We start from the raw sequence: 25,472 nt of genomic DNA, 5'->3' as shown, positions 1-25,472 counted from the left end.
CTGTGTCCGAAACCAGTTTCAAAGAAGGAACGTTTGTTGCACAATTTGGATGTTGTTCGCGCTCTAAAATTCTATTTAGATGCTACAAAGGATTTTAGACAAACATCTTCCTTGTTTGTTGTTTATTCCGGTAAAAGGAGAGGTCAAAAAGCAACTTCTACCTCTCTCTCTTTTTGGATTAAAAGCATCATCAGATTGGCTTACGAGACTGCCGGACGGCAGCCTCCCGAAAGAATCACAGCTCATTCCACTAGGGCTGTGGCTTCCACATGGGCCTTCAAGAACGAGGCTTCTGTTGATCAGATATGTAGGGCAGCGACTTGGTCTTCACTGCACACTTTTACCAAATTTTACAAGTTTGATACTTTTGCTTCTTCTGAGGCTATTTTTGGGAGAAAGGTTTTGCAAGCCGTGGTGCCTTCCATTTAGGTGACCTGATTTGCTCCCTCCCTTCATCCGTGTCCTAAAGCTTTGGTATTGGTTCCCACAAGTAAGGATGACGCCGTGGACCGGACACACCTATGTTGGAGAAAACAGAATTTATGTTTACCTGATAAATTACTTTCTCCAACGGTGTGTCCGGTCCACGGCCCGCCCTGGTTTTTTTAATCAGGTCTGATAATTTATTTTCTTTAACTACAGTCACCACGGTACCATATGGTTTCTCCTATGCAAATATTCCTCCTTAACGTCGGTCGAATGACTGGGGTAGGCGGAGCCTAGGAGGGATCATGTGACCAGCTTTGCTGGGCTCTTTGCCATTTCCTGTTGGGGAAGAGAATATCCCACAAGTAAGGATGACGCCGTGGACCGGACACACCGTTGGAGAAAGTAATTTATCAGGTAAACATAAATTCTGTTATCCTACAAGTTTTACTAGTTTAAATATATCTTAAACCAAGCTATATTGATTTCTAATTGGTTAAATCAAAATTTTGCTTACGCGAGCGTGATATTTGTGCTCCACTCGGTAATACCGACATGTGCACTGGTATTACAGGTTCATGAGGTCGCGTTTGCATTGCAAGGAAGCTTTTCGCTCACAAAAGCCACTTCCCTAGGCTCCAATGGGAGCCTCGTTCTCATGCAATGGGACACGGCAGAGAATCTAGCGCAGCGAAGGGGGCAATTTGTGCAGCGATGGGCATCAAAGTGTAAATATGTATGTGTATGAATATACATACACCTTTATTTATGTGTTAATATGTGTATATTTATAGGAATAACAGTCCCCATAGACTGCAATGTAAAGGTACTTTTCAGTTTCGTTTTTTTTTTTTCTAACACCACACAACCGCTCACTTTAACCCCTTAAAACTGCTTTGTGCAGTAATGTTTTAAAAAAATTACATTGCATTACATTTTATTGAATTAAAAAAGAAACATTACACTTATAGGGACATTTCTCCAACATAGGTGTGTCCGGTCCACGGCGTCATCCTTACTTGTGGGATATTCTCCTCCCCAACAGGAAATGGCAAAGAGCCCAGCAAAGCTGGTCACATGATCCCTCCTAGGCTCCGCCTACCCCAGTCATTCTCTTTGCCGTTGTACAGGCAACATCTCCACGGAGATGGCTTAGAGTTTTTTAGTGTTTAACTGTAGTTTTTATTATTCAATCAAGAGTTTGTTATTTTGAAATAGTGCTGGTATGTACTATTTACTCAGAAACAGAAAAGAGATGAAGATTTCTGTTTGTATGAGGAAAATGATTTTAGCAACCGTAACTAAAATCCATGGCTGTTCCACACAGGACTGTTGAGAGCTACTAACTTCAGTTGGGGGAACAGTATGCAGTCTCTTGCTGCTTGAGGTATGACACATTCTAACAAGACGATGTAATGCTGGAAGCTGTCATTTTCCCTATGGGATCCGGTAAGCCATGTTTATTACGATCATAAATAAGGGCTTCACAAGGGCTTATTAAGACTGTAGTCTTTTCTGGGCTAAATCGATTCATTATTAACACATATTTAGCCTTGAGGAATCATTTTATCTGGGTATTTTGATATAAGAATATCGGCAGGCACTGTATTAGACACCTTATTCCTTAGGGGCTTTCCCAAAGCATAAGCAGAGCCTCATTTTCGCGCCGGTGTGGCGCACTTGTTTTTGAGAGGCATGGCATGCAGTCGCATGTGTGTGGAGCTCTGATACTTAGAAAAGACTTTCTGAAGGCGTCATTTGGTATCGTATTCCCCTTTGGGCTTGGTTGGGTCTCAGCAAAGCAGATACCAGGGACTGTAAAGGGGTTAAAGTTTAAAACGGCTCCGGTTCCGTTATTTTAAGGGTTAAAGCTTCCAAATTTGGTGTGCAATACTTTTAAGGCTTTAAGACACTGTGGTGAAAATTTGGTGAATTTTGTACAATTCCTTCATGTTTTTTCGCAATTGCAGTAATAAAGTGTGTTCAGTTTAAAATTTAAAGTGACAGTAACGGTTTTATTTTAAAACGTTTTTTGTACTTTGTTATCAAGTTTATGCCTGTTTAACATGTCTGAACTACCAGATAGACTGTGTTCTGAATGTGGGGAAGCCAGAATTCCTATTCATTTAAATAAATGTGATTTATGTGATAATGACAATGATGCCCAAGATGATTCCTCAAGTGAGGGGAGTAAGCATGGTACTGCATCATTCCCTCCTTCGTCTACACGAGTCTTGCCCACTCAGGAGGCCCCTAGTACATCTAGCGCGCCAATACTCCTTACTATGCAACAATTAACGGCTGTAATGGATAATTCTGTCAAAAACATTTTAGCCCAAATGAACACTTGTCAGCGTAAGCGCGGCTGCTCTGTTTTAGATACTGAAGAGCATGGCAACGCTGATACTAATATCTCTGAAGGGCCCCTAACCCAGTCTGATGGGGCCAGGGAGGTTTTGTCTGAGGGAGAAATTACTGATTCAGGGAACATTTCTCAACAGGCTGAACCTGATGTGATTGCATTTAAATTTAAGTTGGAACATCTCCGCATTCTGCTTAAGGAGGTATTATCCACTCTGGATGATTGTGACAAGTTGGTCATCCCAGAGAAGCTATGTAAAATGGACAAGTTCCTAGAGGTGCCGGGGCTCCCAGAAGCTTTTCCTATACCCAAGCGGGTGGCGGACATTGTTAATAAAGAATGGGAAAGGCCCGGTATTCCGTTCGTCCCTCCCCCCATATTTAAAAAATTGTTTCCTTTGGTCGACCCCAGAAAGGACTTATGGCAGACAGTCCCCAAGGTCGAGGGAGCGGTTTCCACTTTAAACAAACGCACCACTATACCCATAGAGGATAGTTGTGCTTTCAAAGATCCTATGGATAAAAAATTAGAAGGTTTGCTTAAAAAGATGTTTGTTCAGCAGGGTTACCTTCTACAACCAATTGCATGCATTGTCCCTGTCGCTACAGCCGCATGTTTCTGGTTCGATGAGCTGATAAAGGCGGTCGATAGTGATTCTCCTCCTTATGAGGAGATTATGGACAGAATCAATGCTCTCAAATTGGCTAATTCTTTCACCCTAGACGCCACTTTGCAATTGGCTAGGTTAGCGGCTAAGAATTCTGGGTTTGCTATTGTGGCGCGCAGAGCGCTTTGGTTGAAATCTTGGTCGGCTGACGCGTCTTCCAAGAACAAGCTACTTAACATTCCTTTCAAGGGGAAAACGCTGTTTGGCCCTGACTTGAAAGAGATTATCTCTGATATCACTGGGGGTAAGGGCCACGCCCTTCCTCAGGATCGGCCTTTCAAGGCAAAAAATAAACCTAATTTTCGTCCCTTTCGTAGAAACGGACCAGCCCGAGGTGCTACGTCCTCTAAGCAAGAGGGTAATACTTCTCAAGCCAAGCCAGCTTGGAGACCAATGCAAGGCTGGAACAAGGGAAAGCAGGCCAAGAAACCTGCCACTGCTACCAAGACTGCATGAAATGTTGGCCCCCGATCCGGGACCGGATCTGGTGGGGGGCAGACTCTCTCTCTTCGCTCAGGCTTGGGCAAGAGATGTTCTGGATCCTTGGGCGCTAGAAATAGTCTCCCAAGGTTATCTTCTGGAATTCAAGGGACTTCCCCCAAGGGGGAGGTTCCACAGGTCTCAGTTGTCTTCAGACCACATAAAAAGACAGGCATTCTTACATTGTGTAGAAGACCTGTTAAAAATGGGAGTGATTCATCCTGTTCCGTTAAGAGAACAAGGGATGGGGTTCTACTCCAATCTGTTCATAGTTCCCAAAAAAGAGGGAACGTTCAGACCAATCTTAGATCTCAAGATCTTAAACAAGTTTCTCAAGGTTCCATCATTCAAGATGGAAACCATTCGAACTATTATTCCTTCCATCCAGGAAGGTCAATTCATGACCACGGTGGATTTAAAGGATGCGTATCTACATATTCCTATCCACAAGGAACATCATCGGTTCCTAAGGTTCGCATTCCTGGACAAGCATTACCAGTTCGTGGCGCTTCCTTTCGGATTAGCCACTGCTCCAAGGATTTTCACAAAGGTACTAGGGTCCCTTCTAGCTGTGCTAAGACCAAGGGGCATTGCTGTAGTACCTTACTTGGACGACATTCTGATTCAAGCGTCGTCCCTTCCTCAAGCAAAGGCTCACACGGACATCGTCCTGGCCTTTCTCAGATCTCACGGATGGAAAGTGAACGTGGAAAAGAGTTCTCTATCTCCGTCAACAAGGGTTCCCTTCTTGGGAACAATAATAGACTCCTTAGAAATGAGGATATTTCTGACAGAGGCCAGAAAATCAAAGCTTCTAGACTCTTGTCGGATACTTCATTCCGTTCCTCTTCCTTCCATAGCTCAGTGCATGGAAGTGATCGGGTTGATGGTAGCGGCTATGGACATAGTTCCTTTTGCGCGCATTCATCTAAGACCATTACAACTGTGCATGCTCAGTCAGTGGAATGGGGATTATACAGACTTGTCTCCGAAGATACAAGTAAATCAGAGGACCAGAGACTCACTCCGTTGGTGGCTGTCCCTGGACAACCTGTCACAAGGGATGACATTCCGCAGACCAGAGTGGGTCATTGTCACGACCGACGCCAGTCTGATGGGCTGGGGCGCGGTCTGGGGATCCCTGAAAGCTCAGGGTCTTTGGTCTCGGGAAGAATCTCTTCTACCGATAAATATTCTGGAACTGAGAGCGATATTCAATGCTCTCAAGGCTTGGCCTCAGCTAGCGAGGGCCAAGTTCATACGGTTTCAATCAGACAACATGACAACTGTTGCGTACATCAACCATCAGGGGGGAACAAGGAGTTCCCTAGCGATGGAAGAAGTGACCAAAATCATTCTATGGGCGGAGTCTCACTCCTGCCACCTGTCCGCTATCCACATCCCAGGAGTGGAAAATTGGGAAGCGGTTTTTCTGAGTCGTCAGACATTGCATCCGGGGGAGTGGGAACTCCATCCGGAAATCTTTGCCCAAGTCACTCAGCTGTGGGGCATTCCAGACATGGATCTGATGGCCTCTCGTCAGAACTTCAAAGTTCCTTGCTACGGGTCCAGATCCAGGGATCCCAAGGCGGCTCTAGTGGATGCACTAGTAGCACCTTGGACCTTCAAACTAGCTTATGTGTTCCCGCCGTTCCCTCTCATCCCCAGGCTGGTAGCCAGGATCAATCAGGAGAGGGCGTCGGTGATCTTGATAGCTCCTGCGTGGCCACGCAGGACTTGGTATGCAGATCTGGTGAATATGTCATCGGCTCCACCTTGGAAGCTACCTTTGAGACGAGACCTTCTTGTTCAGGGTCCGTTCGAACATCCGAACCTGGTTTCACTCCAGCTGACTGCTTGGAGATTGAACGCTTGATCTTATCGAAGCGAGGGTTCTCAGATTCTGTTATCGATACTCTTGTTCAGGCCAGAAAGCCTGTAACTAGAAAGATTTACCACAAAATTTGGAAAAAATATATCTGTTGGTGTGAATCTAAAGGATTCCCTTGGGACAAGGTTAAGATTCCTAAGATTCTATCCTTCCTTCAAGAAGGATTGGAAAAAGGATTATCTGCAAGTTCCCTGAAGGGACAGATTTCTGCCTTGTCTGTGTTACTTCACAAAAAGCTGGCAGCTGTGCCAGATGTTCAAGCCTTTGTTCAGGCTCTGGTTAGAATTAAGCCTGTTTACAAACCTTTGACTCCTCCTTGGAGTCTCAATTTAGTTCTTTCAGTTCTTCAGGGGGTTCCGTTTGAACCCTTACATTCCGTTGATATTAAGTTATTATCTTGGAAAGTTTTGTTTTTGGTTGCAATCTCTTCTGCTAGAAGAGTTTCAGAATTATCTGCTCTGCAGTGTTCTCCTCCTTATCTGGTGTTCCATGCAGATAAGGTGGTTTTACGTACTAAACCTGGTTTTCTTCCAAAAGTTGTTTCTAACAAAAACATTAACCAGGAGATTATCGTACCTTCTCTGTGTCCGAAACCAGTTTCAAAGAAGGAACGTTTGTTGCACAATTTGGATGTTGTTCGCGCTCTAAAATTCTATTTAGATGCTACAAAGGATTTTAGACAAACATCTTCCTTGTTTGTTGTTTATTCTGGTAAAAGGAGAGGTCAAAAAGCAACTTCTACCTCTCTCTCTTTTTGGATTAAAAGCATCATCAGATTGGCTTACGAGACTGCCGGACGGCAGCCTCCCGAAAGAATCACAGCTCATTCCACTAGGGCTGTGGCTTCCACATGGGCCTTCAAGAACGAGGCTTCTGTTGATCAGATATGTAGGGCAGCGACTTGGTCTTCACTGCACACTTTTACCAAATTTTACAAGTTTGATACTTTTGCTTCTTCTGAGGCTATTTTTGGGAGAAAGGTTTTGCAAGCCGTGGTGCCTTCCATTTAGGTGACCTGATTTGCTCCCTCCCTTCATCCGTGTCCTAAAGCTTTGGTATTGGTTCCCACAAGTAAGGATGACGCCGTGGACCGGACACACCTATGTTGGAGAAAACAGAATTTATGTTTACCTGATAAATTACTTTCTCCAACGGTGTGTCCGGTCCACGGCCCGCCCTGGTTTTTTTAATCAGGTCTGATAATTTATTTTCTTTAACTACAGTCACCACGGTACCATATGGTTTCTCCTATGCAAATATTCCTCCTTAACGTCGGTCGAATGACTGGGGTAGGCGGAGCCTAGGAGGGATCATGTGACCAGCTTTGCTGGGCTCTTTGCCATTTCCTGTTGGGGAGGAGAATATCCCACAAGTAAGGATGACGCCGTGGACCGGACACACCGTTGGAGAAAGTAATTTATCAGGTAAACATAAATTCTGTTTTTACACAAAAATTGTTATTGTTTAAAAAGTTAGATAATGCCTTTACTACCCATTCCCCATCTTTGCACAACTAACATTGTTATATTAATATACTTTATAACATTGAAACCTTTAAATTTCTGCCTGTTTCAAAGGCTCTATTGACAGACTCTTAATCGCATGCTTTTGTATTTGCTTTTCACAACAGGAGGCTGCTAGTTCATGTGGGCCATATAGATAGCAATGTGTTCACGCACAGGACGTTATTTAAGCTAGCACAACACTGCACTAATTGGCTAAAATGAAAGTCAATAGATAATAAATACAAAATCATGTGATCAGGGGGCTGTCAGAAGATGCTTAGATACAAGGTAATCACAGAGGTAAAAAGTATATTAATATAACTGTGTTGGTTATACAAAACTGGGGAATGGGTAATAAAGGGATTATCTTTCTTTTAAAACAATACAAATTCTATTGTAGACTGTCTACTGGGAGCAATATTGGGGGACATTTTTTAAATTAGCCATAGATCTGATCTCTGGTTAATTTTCGGTGCGTTATTTGCTATTGGGAGTTTGCAAAACATTAAGCAGCCACTTGTAATGGCTGGTTATTTATCGTGCTTTGCCCATTTACGGGCACGCAATAATTTAGTGCACCACTTGTAATCTAGCCCTTATTGGCTTATACAGTTTGGATTGCAGACATATAGTTTAGTTTTATTTCTCAAAACCTTTTATGTCAATAAATGTGCTATTACTTTTGAGAGTTCAAAATGCGGTGTCTTTGAGGATGCTGCGATCACAGCATGTTTCCTGGCTATTGTCATGGAACCATTGATAGGATACCTTTCAAGCCCTCAATTAAATGCTTGGCAACATCTTCCAGAATGAACAGAAAAGAATAGCCGATCCCAATGTAAAGTATGTGAGCATCTTCTCTTAAGTACTTATTCAATACGCCATGCTAAGTGGCACTGCTGCGTCATCAGGAAACTGCTCTTATATTTCCAAAACAATTCTCTGCAGCTGGATCAATGTTCCTACAGCTGTGAGCCGCTAGACCCAAGAATCGTACAGCTTTAAACCATTGTCTAAGTCTTTTTTCTTTCCACCATCTGAATTAAATGAGATGCTCAATAAATGAAGCAAAGATGTTTATTAAGTGCTATTGAATAAACACCACTTAGACAAAGTGCTTAAAACTAGAGATTTAATAATGAAGGAAGCTTAGTTAAACACACACGATAAACAGCTGCGCATTTACAGACGTTGCTGTAGTGCTGAATGACTATAAAATGCATATAAAATCATGCGATTGCATGTTAGCATTTCCATGTTAAATATTGTTGAAAAAGGGAAATAGAAGTGTCATTGTCATCAGTAGCAAAACTGACAATGCCAGAGTCATGAATCTGACTCAAGAGATATGTTAGTTTGGAGAGACTAAAATCATAGCTTACTGGTGAAGCCATAGCAGGAAGTTACTGTCTAGTATTAAAGGGACATGGAAACAAAAATTAACTTCTGTTATCAAATATCTCTTGGTTGAAACTTAGCTCCTTTACATGAAGACATATTTAGGCAATGTGTGTGAGGCCTTACATTTCCCTATTACATAACAAGAGGAAGAATCGTGCTTCTTAGAGGAATACTGAAGGAATTGTTTTTCAGTGGCCAAACTCCGCCCACTTTTTGCTTTATTTGGAGGATCCAATCTGAGATTGAATCTGCAGACAACAAGGGTAGCCGTGGTCATATTTGTATAAAGTGCATTATTTTTCTGTTTTTATTTGCTAAAGCCACTTAGGGAAAGGTATGTAGCAGGGTTTGCTTTAAGAAGTCAGCAGGGTGCATTTCATACCCTGAGAATTTGAAAACCTACAATTTTAATTACATGAAAAAGTGGCAAAAATAAATAAGGAAAATATATTGCATAGTTGTTTTACTAAACATAACGAAATATTTTATATTCAAATCTCAAGTTGTGTATTTCTCTTTTAAGTAAAACCTCATGACTACAGGGGATAGTGAGTGGTTGGGCTTGCACAAATATTTGGTTAATTGAAGGACTCACTACACATATACAGAAGTCATTGGCTAGATCATAGCACAAGATAATTTATATCTTTCCTTAATTAGCCAGAGGAGGTCAGAAATATTGATTGCACAATGCACCATGTGTTTCAAAATGTGTATCCCTGGACTGCTTTTTATGTGCAAAGCTTTGTAAATTGTGAATTTTTAATATATTTAATTTTCAATACTACGCTTACTTGCTGTGGGTTTAGCCAAAAAACAGTAATGCAACAGTTACGTTCCAAATTAAATGTTAAAAAGCATGGAAATTCAAAACTTAAAGGGACAGTATACACTCATTTTCATATAACTGCATGTAATAGACACTACTATAAAGAATAAGATGCACAGATACTGATATAAAAATCCAGTATAAAACTGTTTAAAAACGTACTTAGAAACTTTCAGTTTAGCTCTGTTGAAAAGGCAGCTGGAAAGCCCACTGCAAGTGGGAAATAAGACACTCCCCCTCCCCCTTCTTTTGCATATGAAAAGACCCTTTACACAAACAGGAGCAAGCTGAGAAGGTAGCTGACGGTATTCAAATAAAACTTTGGGGCTTGGTTAGGAGTCTGAAAATAAGCAAAATTATACATTTTTTTAAAAAAAACAACTTTATGGGCTTTATAAATAGATCATCTACAAAACATTTATGCAAAGAAAAAAATGAGTGTATAATGGCCCTTTAAACTAATCCACCAATAGTATATTAATTCTATTCTTTGATACAGGAAGTTTAAATTTAGTAATTTCTATGCTTTTTAAAGTGTGATTGGAAAGAGGGAGAGAGAGAGCAAAAGAGAGGGAGAGAGAGAGCAAAAGAGAGGGAGAGAGAGAGCAAAAGAGAGGGAGAGAGAGAGCAAAAGAGGGGGAGAGAAAGCAAAAGAGAGGGGGGAGAGAGCAAAAGAGAGGGGGGAGAGAGAGAGAGCAAAAGAGAGGGGGGAGAGAGAGAGCGCAAAAGAGAGGGGGGGAGAGAGAGAGCAAGGGGTGGGACCGCTGTACTGCAAAAAATGGCCCGTGTACACGGGCTTTAGGACTAGTGTGTGTGTGTATATATACAGGGAGTGCAGAATTATTAGGCAAATGAGTATTTTGACCACATCATCCTCTTTATGCATGTTGTCTTACTCCAAGCTGTATAGGCTCGAAAGCCTACTACCAATTAAGCATATTAGGTGATGTGCATCTCTGTAATGAGAAGGGGTGTGGTCTAATGACATCAACACCCTATATCAGGTGTGCATAATTATTAGGCAACTTCCTTTCCTTTGGCAAAATGGGTCAAAAGAAGGACTTGACAGGCTCAGAAAAGTCAAAAATAGTGAGATATCTTGCAGAGGGATGCAGCACTCTTAAAATTGCAAAGCTTCTGAAGCGTGATCATTGAACAATCAAGCGTTTCATTCAAAATAGTCAACAGGGTCGCAAGAAGCGTGTGGAAAAACCAAGGCGCAAAATAACTGCCCATGAACTGAGAAAAGTCAAGCGTGCAGCTGACAAGATGCCACTTGCCACCAGTTTGGCCATATTTCAGAGCTGCAACATCACTGGAGTGCCCAAAAGCACAAGGTGTGCAATACTCGGAGACATGGCCAAGGTAAGAAAGGCTGAAAGACGACCACCACTGAACAAGACACACTAGCTGAAACGTCAAGACTGGGCCAAGAAATATCTCAAGACTGATTTTTCTAAGGTTTTATGGACTGATGAAATGAGAGTGAGTCTTGATGGGCCAGATGGATGGGCCCGTGGCTGGATTGGTAAAGGGCAGAGAGCTCCAGTCTGACTCAGACGCCAGCAAGGTGGAGGTGGAGTACTGGTTTGGGCTGGTATCATCAAAGATGAGCTTATGGGGCCTTTTCGGGTTGAGGATGGAGTCAAGCTCAACTCCCAGTCCTACTGCCAGTTTCTGGAAGACACCTTCTTCAAGCAGTGGTACAGGAAGAAGTCTGCATCCTTCAAGAAAAACATGATTTTCATGCAGGACAATACTCCATCACACGCGTCCAAGTACTCCACAGCGTGGCTGGCAAGAAAGGGTATAAAAGAAGAAAATCTAATGACATGGCCTCCTTGTTCACCTGATCTGAACCCCATTGAGAACCTGTGGTCCATCATCAAATGTGAGATTTACAAGGAGGGAAAACAGTACACCTCTCTGAACAGTGTCTGGGAGGCTGTGGTTGCTGCTGCACGCAATGTTGATGGTGAACAGATCAAAACACTGACAGAATCCATGGATGGCAGGCTTTTGAGTGTCCTTGCAAAGAAAGGTGGCTATATTGGTCACTGATTTGTTTTTGTTTTGTTTTTGAATGTCAGAAATGTATATTTGTGAATGTTGAGATGTTATATTGGTTTCACTGGTAAAAATAAATAATTGAAATGGGTATATATTTGTTTTTTGTTAAGTTGCCTAATAATTATGCACAGTAATAGTCACCTGCACACACAGATATCCCCCAAAACTATTCAGATTTGATATTAATGAGTTTTTTGGGTTCATTGAGAACATGGTTGTTGTTCAATAATAAAATGAATCCTCAAAAATACAACTTGCCTAATAATTCTGCACTCCCTGTATATATATATATATATATTGCATACATACCTGTAAGTACATACATATAGTGCAGGATTCCGCTGCAGATACTCTCTGCTTTTCATACTACATTACTTTACAGTCAGATATTTAGGACCACTGCTGCCAAATAGCTACAATTATTAATTTATTTTTTAAATCTAGCTCACTTATACTAAGCATGCTCACACTCTTGCTTCTTGTCATAGTGGGGTAGAGGGTTGGTAACAACTGCACAAAATACAGTAATCTAGGTAGGTTTATTTAGCAGTCTTACTTTACATAGTAAACATAATGCATTGAACTGATGCATTCATTGTCCCCATGTTCCTTTACATTTTCTAAAACTAAATTGGATGTTGCTGTTTTGTGCAGCTAAACACTTAAAATGATATCTGACATCTGCCTATATTTGTAACAATACAGGTAGGCCTCATTGATTCACATTAAAAACTCATAGCACTGCCAAGATAGAGCCAAACGTGGGACATATGAATATTATAAATTGCACTCTGTCAGCAATATGTAATTATCTGAAACTGACAGACTATTAACACATTTTAGCACAGGGATTGTAGATGTTCCACTTAAAGGGATAGTGGTTTGACATATAACGTTTGGGTGTCACTTATATCTTTATATTTGTAGTTATATATTTAATAGTTTAGATTCTATCACAGAAAGGAGTTTTGCAATCAATCATAGCATGCTTTTTTCAGCTTGAAATACAATAATACATTTTCAAGACAATTTTGAGAGGTGCTTGGAATACAGCAATTATATTTCACATTGGCTTATATTATATAAGGAGGTTGCATACTGATTTAATTTTTTTCAACTGTTCCCTCAATAAGGTAACATTGTGCATTGAAGTGTACACTAAGCGCTACCAGTATTTTTTCCATTATTTTTATTATTTAAAGCTTTCATTATTTTGTTCTTACCCTTGTATTTGCCCTAGCTCAGTGTATCCACTTGATATCAAGTAGAGTTTTTATGAAATACCTGTTGGCTTTGTCCTTTTTTTAGTCTGTAAAGTTTTCTATAGTTTTGTGCAGAGTGATAATGTTTTATTGATGTGTTTGTGTAATAGGAGGAGATGGCAGAGCTCAAGGCCCAGTTGTATTTACTGGAGAAGGAAAAGAAGGCGCTGGAGCTGAAGCTAAGTACCCGGGATGCCCAGGAGCAGGCGTACCTGGTACATATTGAGCACCTCAAGTCTGAGGTTGAGGAACAGAAGGAGCAGAGGATGAGATCGCTTAGCTCCACCAGTAGTAGCAGCAAGGACAAGCCAGGCAAGGTGAGCTTTAGCGGAACCTCTAGTAAAGTAAATGAACCCATCTCTCACCCAGTTGTAAGCAGCAGGTCTAGAACACATGGCTCTGTTTCACATGACAAGAAATACAGACGAGTAGTAGACACCGGTAGTTTTATTCTTGTAGATTATCTGCAGGACACATCTGGCAGAGAACTTACTGGATAACGTAATAGCAAACAAATCCACAAATTTGTGACAGATGTAAAGATTTTGGGCAAATCATTAAAACCTTTGTATTGAAACCATGGAGACTGCATTACAGATTTAAAAATGCATCCAAATGGATAATTAACAGCCTCTAATACTGTTCTGGGAGCTTAAATCCCAGCGATCTCTATGCTTTTTAATATTACAGTGTAGCCCAATGAACAAGATTTACAATGCTCCGGATACTAGGACTTTATATGTTAGTATTTCAGAGTTAAAGAGCTTTATATTGTAGAGGAAAGCTCTGGGCCACTGCGATTTGTAGAATTAAATGCATTCAGTACATAGAGGGCATCTGCTAGCTGATTGGATATGACTTAAATTAAATATCACCATTTTTTTTCTGCCTGTAAAATTTTAAAATCAGATTTTGGGACTCAGATACTTTGCGAAAAATGCCACTCTCATCTAATCTCTATTTCCTTCTAATGTGATTTTAAAATATATATTCCTGTTGGAAACTGAATACTTGTACCAAGCTAAAGATTCAGCTCTGACTTTATATTGCTGGTATAAATGCAACTGAGTTGCATATCAAACACAAAGACAATATGGTTGTAATCGCTTTCTACTAATATCAGGTATTTGTTCATCATGATTATGTCACGGCTTTCATTTTTATTCATTTTTTTTATAGGATTCCATAGAGGGCTCAGCATTGCCTTTATCAGAGCTCCTAACTTACAATGAAGGTGAACTTTCTACAGAACTAACCAGCGCCCTCCGAAGGTAAGTGGCAGCCGCACTTGCATGTTTTATGTATGGGTATTTTTGTCGGCTTTCTATCAATAAATTATAGTGATAATAATTCTATCAAGCCCTTCTTTGTTTACATTTCAGCACTGAATATGTTAACAGTAGAGATGCTCTTGTTTTGCAGACAGCAGGGTAATCGGATCACAGAATAATCTGATCCTACCACAGAATATTATGTTATACCATTTGTATGAGCTAATGCAATCAGCAAGAAAACAAATGGTGTTTCAAGTGAAATTATGACATCTGCTAGATCAGTTCTTCACAGTAGGTAGTCAGCAATTCAAATTGAGATGTTTAACATTTTTTCAAGATGTGAAATCACTGAGCTGCCACCGGCGTGTTGCCTGACATGAAATCCTTGTACTTTCTGCTTGAAACTGCAGGATTCAGAAAGTAAATAAAGCCAACTTCCCGCTCCCTGTAACCAGGTGTACTGAAAATACAAAGATCATAAGAGCTCTCATGTCTGTGACTATGATTGATAGATATATTTTCACTTTTTATTGCTCATTAGCGCTAATAGGACTTCACAACAGCGCTAACATCTATGGGGTGTGTTAAGGAAATCCTTTATCTATTTATCGTTTGCGCGCTAACCCATTACTAGAAATTTCTATGTTCTTCATTTAGACGAAAATGTTTTTTATTTTTAAATGGATATTTATATATATATATATCTGTATATTTTTTGTAAAATATTTATCTCTATATATATATATATTTATTTATAAAATTCTGCATAGGGATCTGCACTCTCACTAACCACTCAATTAGCAACAACCAGGGTGCCAGTAGAAGGATAAATATCTATGTATGTATGTATATATATATATATATATATATATATATTGTCCAGAGGGGTAAAAGCACTCACAGAAACACCGTTTACATGCGTATCAGTCCAGCCTGCCCGGGGTGCATTTAAAAGTATAGCACATTCATCCACAAGTAAAAAGCACTCACCAGGTCTTAGTAGTAACAAACAAGTTTAATGTGACGTTTCGGGGTTGCCCCCGTCTTCAGACAACTTCTTACAGATAAAAACATATAACTCACCCTTTATAGCCACAACCCGCTCCCAAGTGCATCCCTGTCGATGGCGTTCCAGAAGTCAGACAGCCGCGCCGTAAATCACTGCGTCATCGGTTGTCATGGCAACCAGGACGCCCATCGACAGTCTCTAAGTAACAATAAAATAACATAGAATGACAGGAGTGTGCAAAACAAAAATTCAAACAATTGTGACAGAGCTGCATAGATCGTAGCAATATTATTACCCTCTAGGCTAATGTGAATGTAACAGAAAGGGGCAGCAGGAAAAATATACATGAACAAGCCAGGATACTTACTAATATCCCAGCGTGGCTATTCATTCCACATTATAGATAGTAACTGGCATTAGATGGATATCGGGCAATAGTGTCAGAGCTAAACGGGGATATGATATAATCCTAACACCGTGTATTCCAGATAAGGACAATCCTATAATTAGCAAAATAAAGGTAAGTCCACTATCCTGTATAGATAGAGAAATTAAACAACATAAAAGACACTTGTATATGATCAAGTAACACCTTTTAGATCAAATGATTACAAAGATATTAATCTATGGAAACTAGTCTAATAAATGGATTGATACTCCTATGTATTCTATGCAATTGTTAAGCACATAGTAGCAACAGTATATGTACATGATAGGCCAGGAGGCCACAATACATCACTTTCCAAAATAAAAAATGAAAAATAATAAATGAAAAATAATAATAAAAAGGGGGAGAAACAAAACCATGTTAGTAAGAGTAGTGATTACTAAAGTAGATGTAAAAAAAATAGGACTTTGAAAGATGTCCATCACAGGAAGCAGTGCCAGTCCAAATTGACATTGAGGCCTTGTGGAGCCATGGTTCCCAGATTAAAAATCCACTTGGATTCTTGTTGCAGTAGTAGTCTCCCTCTGTCGCCTCCTGCTGCCCCTTTCTGTTACATTCACATTAGCCTAGAGGGTAATAATATTGCTACGATCTATGCAGCTCTGTCACAATTGTTTGAATTTTTGTTTTGCACACTCCTGTCATTCTCTGTTATTTTATTGTTACTTAGAGACTGTCGACGGGCGCCCTGGTTGCCATGACAACTGATGACGCGGTGATTCACGGCGCGGCTGTCTGACTTCCGGAACGCCATCGACAGGGATGCACTTGGGAGCGGGTTATGGCTATAAAGGGTGAGTTATATGTTTTTATCTGTAAGAAGTTGTCTGAAGACGGGGGCAACCCCGAAACGTCACATTAAACTTGTTTGTTACTACTAAGACCCGGTGAGTGCTTTTTACTTGTGGATGAATATATATATATATATGTGTATATATATATATATATATATATATATATATATACACTCTCACTAACAGCTCAATTAGCACCAACAAGGGTGCCAGTAGAAGGATAAACATGTATGTATGTATATATATATAGATAGATATACACTCTCACTAATAACTCAATTAGCACCAACCAGGGTGCCAGTAGAAGGCTAAACATGTATATATATGTGTGTGTGTATGTATGTGTTTGTGTGTATAACAACTACTGCATATTTCACTGTTCACTTAAAACAGCACTTTGCTCTGGATGAACTGTGATAAGGAAACTTACACAGACTGTGCAGCCAGAGAACAGCTCTGTTAACAGCCTAATGTGGAGCAGTGCTGAAAAGTTAAATCGCTAACAATTCCTGCATGTATCCTGTTCTTTCTGCAGACATGCTGCATTTTCTGCAATGACATCTCAGATCACTGCATGTGACGTGTTCTTTTTGTAGAAGGATAAACATGTACAGGGCTAAAGCCCTGTATAGGGAGAAACGCATTGATGTGTTGTAACTTGAAATGACTTTTCATTTGTCTGTAGCTGGAGCTACATATATCCGTTTTGGAAAACGCTGTGATCCTAATTGGCTAATCACAGACTTTGAATGTAAGGATTGGGACAATTGCTAACAAGTTTAGCCGATTCTACAAAACCAAGCACTTTCTCCTGCGGGCACTCTTCGGAATTGGTTGAGAAGTCCTAACAGAGTGTCTCTTCTACACAAGTATCCTGCGTGCTGTTGGGCACCTAAGAGCAGATACTTTGCATTGTGAATCCATCCACTACCTTCTCAAGCTGATTCGCAATCAGGACCAATCAGACGGCCGATCTGTGACAGCGCCCACATAAGTGACGTCATCCCGCTACGGCTGTAATTTCACTCACGGAGGACACAGGGTGTATACAGCCCGGTGGTAAGCCTACATTTGCTAGCAAACAAATTTACTTTTTTGAACTTCTTCCTTGCAATACTAATGTTATATTGAACAGACTCAGCCTACAGATCAGAGGCTCGATTTCACAGATTTATATGTGGTGGCAACCTAATTTTTAGCTAATGGAGACGTCCGTTTTTTAAATTAGATTTTTATAGTGTTTACTGAATGTGTTGGTTTTATGTGTAATTAAATTTTGGCACTAGCCACTTTCTACATATCTGGTTGAACATCAATTATTCTCACATTTATTAATCACCATTTATTTAATTTAATATTGGTTTGTTCTAATTGAACTTAAATTTTTGTATCCACCTTTAGCTGTAGCGCTCCTGTTTCTCCAATCCTGTTTTATGCTATGACCTATGTGAGGGACTCTTAGGTTCTTTCAGGAGCTTGGTGTTCTCACCCTGCGCTCATTATATACCCCCTCTTTTTTGGTACTATACTCTGCCCCTAAAGTGAAGAATCTACTAGCCGCAGAACTTGCTTAATCTGTAACAGACCTGTTCTAATTGGAAACTCTCTTATCCGTCATATCAATATCTAGCTGGCCACAGTGTGTAGCGGGTCTCCTAACCACGCTCCGAAGGGTCAGGGCTCCGCTCCGGAGTTGCATATCTCACAAGCCGGCTCGCATCGGAGTGACTACAGAGGTGAAGCCATTGTCCTTAATGTGGTACTCCTGGGATGTATCCTGCAGCTACTTGAGATGCTGAGTGAGTAGAGCGTTCCATATTTCTTCCTCTGCCTAATGACATACTTCCATAAAGGTTTATTCGCCATTAGCCATGACGCTTTATTGAACAGCAACTTCTGTTATTCACCTAATGGCTCTCACTGTACTAGACCAGTAATCATATTCATGTTCTGATTCCTGTCTTCATAAGAAGCATCCTGTGGCCATTATCACTAACTGCGGACTTTAACTGTGTTATACATTGGTTTGTCCACTCTTCTTCTTTTGGATTCTCAAGGTTACCAGCTTTCACTTGATCATAGCCTTTGTGTTACATCAAGAGAAGTAACTAAAATTGATAACTCTCTGTTTTTGGGGAATACCCATGGCGCATACCCGATATTAAAATAATTCATACAATCCCGCTCCCCCATCCATTTCCCGCTGTTTGGTATAGCATCGGGTCATATCCTCCTTCCCCTTTTCCGTGATTGCTCTGTGAGAGCAATTTCCCTGGGGAGTGGGGAACATACGCTAAAGGATTATACCTAAGGCCAGAAGCCATTATTGATACGCCTTTTTTCAGTTGTTGTATAGAACCAGTGAATCACCAAGATGTCACAGAGAAGAACGCCGCAAAAACCTAAGGAGGTGGTAAATGCCTTCTTTAAACAGGCATACAAAACTAAACAAAAGCCTGAGTCCACTTTCCTGCACTCTAACACCACAGGGGACATGGAAGATGGCTCTGATAACGCAAGAAGCCCGTCACCAGTTGCTGCTGGTGCAAGTGATGAAACTCCTATAACCTACAGAGCCATGGAAGCTTTAATCGACCAAGTTAAGTCCTGCATAAAGAGTGAATGTTCAGACCTAAAAAATGACATTAATGACATAACCCTAAGGTAGCTCCCCATCCGTCTCCAATTACTTCCATTGCCGGCCTCTTGTCAGGCCTACCTGATTCACACCCGATTGCTTGGGCTAGGCTGGGTGTCACGAGAGTGGCGGACCTTTGGTCTACCTCTCCTCAAGTAGCCTATTCCTCCTTCAACCAACTTGATGTCTCCCCGTCCACCCCACCGTATATGAAGTTTGAATACTCAAGGGTCATTAGCCTCCTGTCAAGATGGGGTTTCAACTTACCATTTGGGAAGCTCAATGGCAACAGGGGCTCAGGCTGGGCAAACCACTATCCTTACACTATCCTTACACTACACCCTTATGTAAGGTGCTGCCCCAGATGATAAAGCCCAGCATATTCTAAAATGGGAACGGAGGTTAGACTTCGAGAAACCCCTCACAGAGTGGCAAGGCATGCTCTTATTGACGAAGAAAACCCTCCATTGCATTACCATCCTTGAAACCTACATAATGGTACTCACGCATTGGTATTATGTCCCAGCTCAACTCGCAAATGTTTTTCCCGGGGCTTCCCCCACCTGTTGGAGAGACTTCTCACATATAGGTGACATGATCCACATTTGGTGGAGCTGCCCCAGACTCAAACCCATCTAGCATAAATGCTTTTCTACACTAACCAGCTTAGGTATCAACATACCTAGAACACCCGAGACGGCCCTATTCCACCTAGGCACATGTAAACTTCCCAAACATTATGGTTCCCTTAGTGTCTATCTCCTGTCAGCAGTTAAACTTCACATAGCGAGATCTTGGAAAAGATCTCTTCCCCCGGCCTGGTCGGATATTGTATCTACTATGGCCTACATATACTCTATGGAGAAGAGCATTTATTATGCCTCTGGTAGGTCTGATTCCTTCTAACTAATCTGGTCCGATTGGAAAAGCAGGTTTGACACTCTCTGGCTCCCTAGCTTTGACACCTAGGTTAAAGTACACCCCCAATCACTCTGGCAGAACCCCTGGCCATATCTCTGTAAATCTAAACTGGCTTCTCCCATGACCTCCCCCTAAAGGCCTCCTAGCATATTCCTCTCTCTTTTCGCCGTCCCTCCCTTTCTCCATCCCCCCTCTCGACGTTACTCTACGTCCCATTGGAATACTGTTATCCCTTTTAATTTGGTATCAACGCCATGATTGTATTGCTTACTCTTTTTGTTCTGATGTACTTACATTTGATGTACGATTGGCTCGTACAGTTGTTGTATCTTTTACTCTTTTGTTACAAAAAACTAATAAAAATTACAATATAAAAAAAAAAAAATGACATTAAAGGACCAGTCAACACATTAGGTTTGCATAATCAACAAATGCAAGATAACACGACAATGCAATAGCACTTAGTCTGAACTTCAAATGAGTAGTAGATTTTTTTATAACAAATTTCAAAGTTATGTATATTTCCACTCCCCTTGTACCATGTGATAGCAATCAGCCAATCACAAATGCATATACGTATACTCTGTGAATTCTTGCACATGCTCAGTAGGATCTGGTGACTCAAAAATTGTAAATATAAAAGACTGTGCACATTTTTTTTTTAATGGAAGTAAATTGGAAAGTTGTTTAAAATTACATGCTGTATCTGAATCATGAAAATTTAATTTAACCTGAGTGTCCCTTTAATGATTTGGGTCGCAGAGTCGATTCATTGGAAGAACATGAGTATGTGCTTTCCCAAAAGATGGCAGAATTATCTTCCAAGGTGACACATCAGCAACAGCATTTTGTAGACCTAGAGGATAAATTAGACGATCTCGAAAACCGCACTAGACGCAATAATTTGCGGTTTCGAGGTGTACCAGAGATCGTACTGAACAATGAACTACAAGACTTTCTACAAGGACTTTTTATGGCGATGGCGGGCGCAGCCGATATGGAATTGTCTAACATCACCCTGGACAGAGCCCATAGGTCCTTGCGCCCAAAACCAGCTGCAGATCTCCCACCCAGAGACATTATTGTACGTTTCCAGAATTATCATCACCGTGAAGATATATACAACCTAGCTAGAAAACAACAGGCCGTGATGTACCAGGGCAGCCGCATACAAATTTTTCAGGACCTATTCATGAGAACCTTACAAAAGCGGAGAGACTTTTCTGTCTTAACTCTTTATCTGAGACAGTTAAAAATCCCTTATAGATAGGGATTCCCTACTTCAGTAATTGCTACAAAAAAATTGTAATCGGTGTGAATATCATGCAATTATGACAAGTTTTGCACTACGATGGGCATTTCGTCTCCGACTAAAGATACAATGCAGCATTCACAAAATCTCCCACTAGAATGGGATATATAGAATATGTTCTAAAATTATCCATCAAAAGTTTATCATAATATAGAATACTTATCCATGCATGTCTGTTAAAATGGAACCATTGTCATTCCTTTGTTATTTAGAGACATAAGCCACTGTGCCTCCGGTCTGTACCGCCCACTTTATAGTGGACATAGATGTTACTCAAGTCCTGCTACCTGTGGGACTTGGGCGGTGTGGAGCGAATGAACATGGCTAAATCATATATGGCTGAACAACATATTGATCTATGTATGTACCTGGTTTGTTAACTTGCCCCTTGTGTTGTACGTTTTGTAAGTCTGATATTATTTGTAATTTTGGATTATTCTTCCCTGCCTCCTTGGGAGGATTAGACTGCTACCACTTAACACATATTGTCTATTAGATTACATTCCTATCTTCCCTTCTAACACTCTTTCCTTTCCCTTAAATTCACTGTTACCCGCCCTTTTTCGACCACTCATACTGACAGTCCTGTTTCCATCTGTATATACACAACCCTCATAGTAGAAACAAGTAACTCTCGACTCTGACTTTGTGACTTTAGACTTTGATATGAGCACCTTAACAGTTGCAAGCCAAAACGTAAAAGGATTTCTATCAGCTGAGAAGCGCTCAATAGCATATTATGATTTCCACAAAAAAACCATTGATGTAATCATGATACAGGAGACTCATTTTAGGAAACGCAATGAACCCCAGTTAGCTACAAGGTACTATGATAAACACTTCTTTAGTTCAGAACCAAATAGGAAGAACGGCGTCTGCATATCTATTAGACAAAATGTCTCATTTGAACTCCTACAGAAATACTCTGACAAGGAGGGTAGACTCTTGATTTTGGTTAGGCTCTGCTATGGTAGTCCGATTACTTTAGCTAATGTTTACGCATCAATTAGGCCCACACTCTTTTTCTATAAATCAGTAAATAAGACAATATTAGATATTTCCAAGGGTCCAGTCATACAAGGTGGTGATTTCAATTTCACCATGAACCCTGTTCTGGATACTTCCACAGGGAAATCATACCTTCGTAATAATTTGCTGAAAGCTAACTGTGCCGCATTGCACTCTATCTCTTTGTTTGACACCTGGAGAATAGCCCATCCCACACAGAGAGATTATACATTCTTCTCTCACCCCCAACACTCATACTTTCGGTTAGATTATATAATGTGTAATCAGGCATTTTTAACTAACTTAGTTCAGTCCAAAATATCACATACACCTTGGTCTGACCATAGTATGGTCCTTTCTTCTTTACATTGGTCTACTAGGCCTAGAAACACTCTAAATTGGAGACTCAATGATTCTATCTTAACAAATCAAGACACACTAGAGGAGTTGATCAAGGCATCTGATGAATACTTTCTAATTAATAAACCTGAGGACACATCTGCTGTGAACAATTGGGAGGCGTATAAATGCTACATTAAATGCAGCAGACACAAGGCAGACCCGGCCTCCACTCAAAAACTTCTGAATCTATCCTTAGCGAGAGACAATCTCAACAAGTACTTGACTCAAAACGCACATTTGAGAGCTCTTACTTCAAAAGCAAAATTCTTTGCCGAAAGTAATAAGGCAGGTCGTCTACTGGCTAGGTCACTTAAAAAACAAAGATACACTTATTTCATTAGATCCATTTCACACCCATCAGGTAGATTAGCTAGCAAAAATGAGGACACTGTGGATACTTTTTTTCATATATTTCTGCAAACTCTATAATCTTAATCCTAATATGTCCCATGACAAACTCCGTAGTATAGAGATGTACCTAGACACTTTAGTTACTCCGAAAATTACAGATGAGGACAGACAATCCCTGGATTCTCCTATAACCCTCCAAGAAATTATTACTACTATTAAAGCGCTACCAAATGGCAAGTCCCCTGGTCTGGATGGTCTAACGGCTAAATTTTATCAGTTGCTCCAATCACAATTAGGTCCACCACTAAATACCTTATTTACTTCAATAGAAAAAGGTGAGGCATTTTCTCAATCCCTACTAGAAGCCCTCATTACGGTTATTCTGAAGGCTGATAAACCGGACACCCAGGCGGGAAACTACAGACCTATTTCGCTGTTAAATATTGATATTAAGATTTATTCTAAAATACTTGCAAATCATATGAATACCATCTTACCAAATATTATACACCCGGGTCAGGTGGGATTTGTTGAAGGGAGGGAGGCAAAAGACAATACTATTAGAATTCTGCATTCTTTGCAGGCCTCACATGATAATAAGACCCCCCTCACTCTCCTATCAACTGACACAGAGAAGGCCTTTGACAGTCACTATATTCAAGGCCCCAAGCAAGGGTTCAGGTAAACGGCACTGTTTCACAATCTTTCTCCATAACAAATGGCACCCGTCAGGGCTGCCCATTGTCACCGCTATTATTTGCTATAACAATTGAGATCTTGGCCACAAAAATCAGAGAAAACGCAGATATCCTTGGTATACAATATAAACACATTACCCAAAAATGCCTGTTGTTCGCGGATGATGTGATCCTCTCCCTTCGATCTCCCTCTACTACCCACCCTGCCCTGATACAGACTCTGGAAGCCTATGGACAAGTTTCTAACTTTTCCATTAACATGGGGAAATCGGTAATAATGCTACTAAATACACCTCCACAAGATGTTGACTTTATAAAGCATCATACTGCATTTAGGATAACTGATAAACTTAGGTATTTAGGCCTAACGATTCCCAAAAATAACCAGGACCTCTACCAAGCTAATTATATTAATCTTCAACGCTCAGTGAAGGTTCTTCTTGAGGGCTGGCATAGGCAGGGGCACCTGTCCTTGATGGGAAGGATAAATACTATAAAAATGATGATAGTACCAAAGTATTTATATCTTTTCCAGACATTGCCGATGGCCCTGCCTGACTCGTACCTACGTATTCAGCAGAGAATGCTCAATTCATTTATCTGGTCTTATAAAGACACTCTTTATCTAAACAAGGATGATGGGGGACTTAATGTCCCGCACCTTCTGAATTACTATAGGGCTGTACATTTGGCCAGGGTGATCTCTTGGAACCATTCCCATTCTACTACTCTGTGGGTCCATGTTGAGAGATATCGCATGGCTTCCTAAAAACCATAGACCACTCTTAGCATACCAGAACAACTATGTTAAAGCTACTCTTGACATGTGGGACTATGTAAATACACATATTAAAGGAATCTCCACCTCAGTTTCCGCCCTAACCCCGCTTCTGAACAACCAGATTTTCCTACAACATACCTCTCTCACTCATACGAATGTCACAGAATATTTACAAAACCTGCCTATTTATGTAATGCTAGACTCCGGGGTGATCAAAGATAGAGTATTATTAAAGAATGACCTGGGCCCTCCCTTCCACAACTGGTATTCGTACCTACAGATTAGACATGCACTTAACAACAGCACACACAAACGTAATATTCTGAGACCATTAACGGTGTTTGAGCGGATATGCACAAATCCTGAAATCAAGAGAGCACATCTCTCAGTAATGTATAAAATGCTCAAAGGGTCTTTTCCTGCTCAGCGACCTACATACCTACTGAAATGGAATACAGAAATACTAGAAAATGTTAGCGACGACGACTGGAAGCTCTGCTTCAGGGCGTCTCACTCAGCTTCTACTTCATTGCTTATATCTGAATTGAACTACAAAATACTAGCCCGTTGGTACCTGTCACCGCATTGTCTCAGACATATACACCCAACCGATTTGCCTACTTGTTGGAGGCGATGTGGAGGTATAGGGACTATGACCCACATCTGGTGGAATTGTCCACTCATCTTTGACTTCTGGTCACATCTAGAATACAGTATCAATAAAATCGTAGGCTCACATATAACTCTTAACCCTGGTCTCATTCTCCTTAATCTCCTTCCACCACTCCACTGTGCATACGGTATAGAATTACTTCAATTAATGTTGGCTTGTGCAAAAAGGCTAATACTGAGACTCTGGAAGACCCAAACGATCCCTACACATGCACAGTGGATATCTGAGGTGGAACACACCTTAACTCTTGGAAGTATTACTACTATATTG

General features: G+C 40.7%; 1 protein-coding gene across 4 annotated transcripts in view; it reads left to right on the top strand.

The window, feature by feature from the left end:
* The window catches only part of MCC (MCC regulator of WNT signaling pathway), a 1,086,108-nt gene that overhangs the window by 1,034,223 nt on the left and 26,413 nt on the right, over nt 1-25,472 (top strand). For all 4 annotated transcript variants that reach the window (XM_053701549.1, XM_053701547.1, XM_053701550.1 and 1 more), the window contains 2 exons: nt 13,004-13,210; nt 14,073-14,164. In XM_053701549.1, the coding sequence (XP_053557524.1) occupies nt 13,004-13,210; nt 14,073-14,164 (299 nt within the window). The remainder of the gene's footprint in view (nt 1-13,003; nt 13,211-14,072; nt 14,165-25,472) is intronic.

This window comes from Bombina bombina, chromosome 2 (assembly GCF_027579735.1).
Source record: "Bombina bombina isolate aBomBom1 chromosome 2, aBomBom1.pri, whole genome shotgun sequence".
Taxonomy (NCBI): Eukaryota; Metazoa; Chordata; class Amphibia; order Anura; family Bombinatoridae; genus Bombina; species Bombina bombina.
Note: the sequence above shows the minus strand (reverse complement) of the source record. Positions and strands in the feature narration are given on the sequence as shown.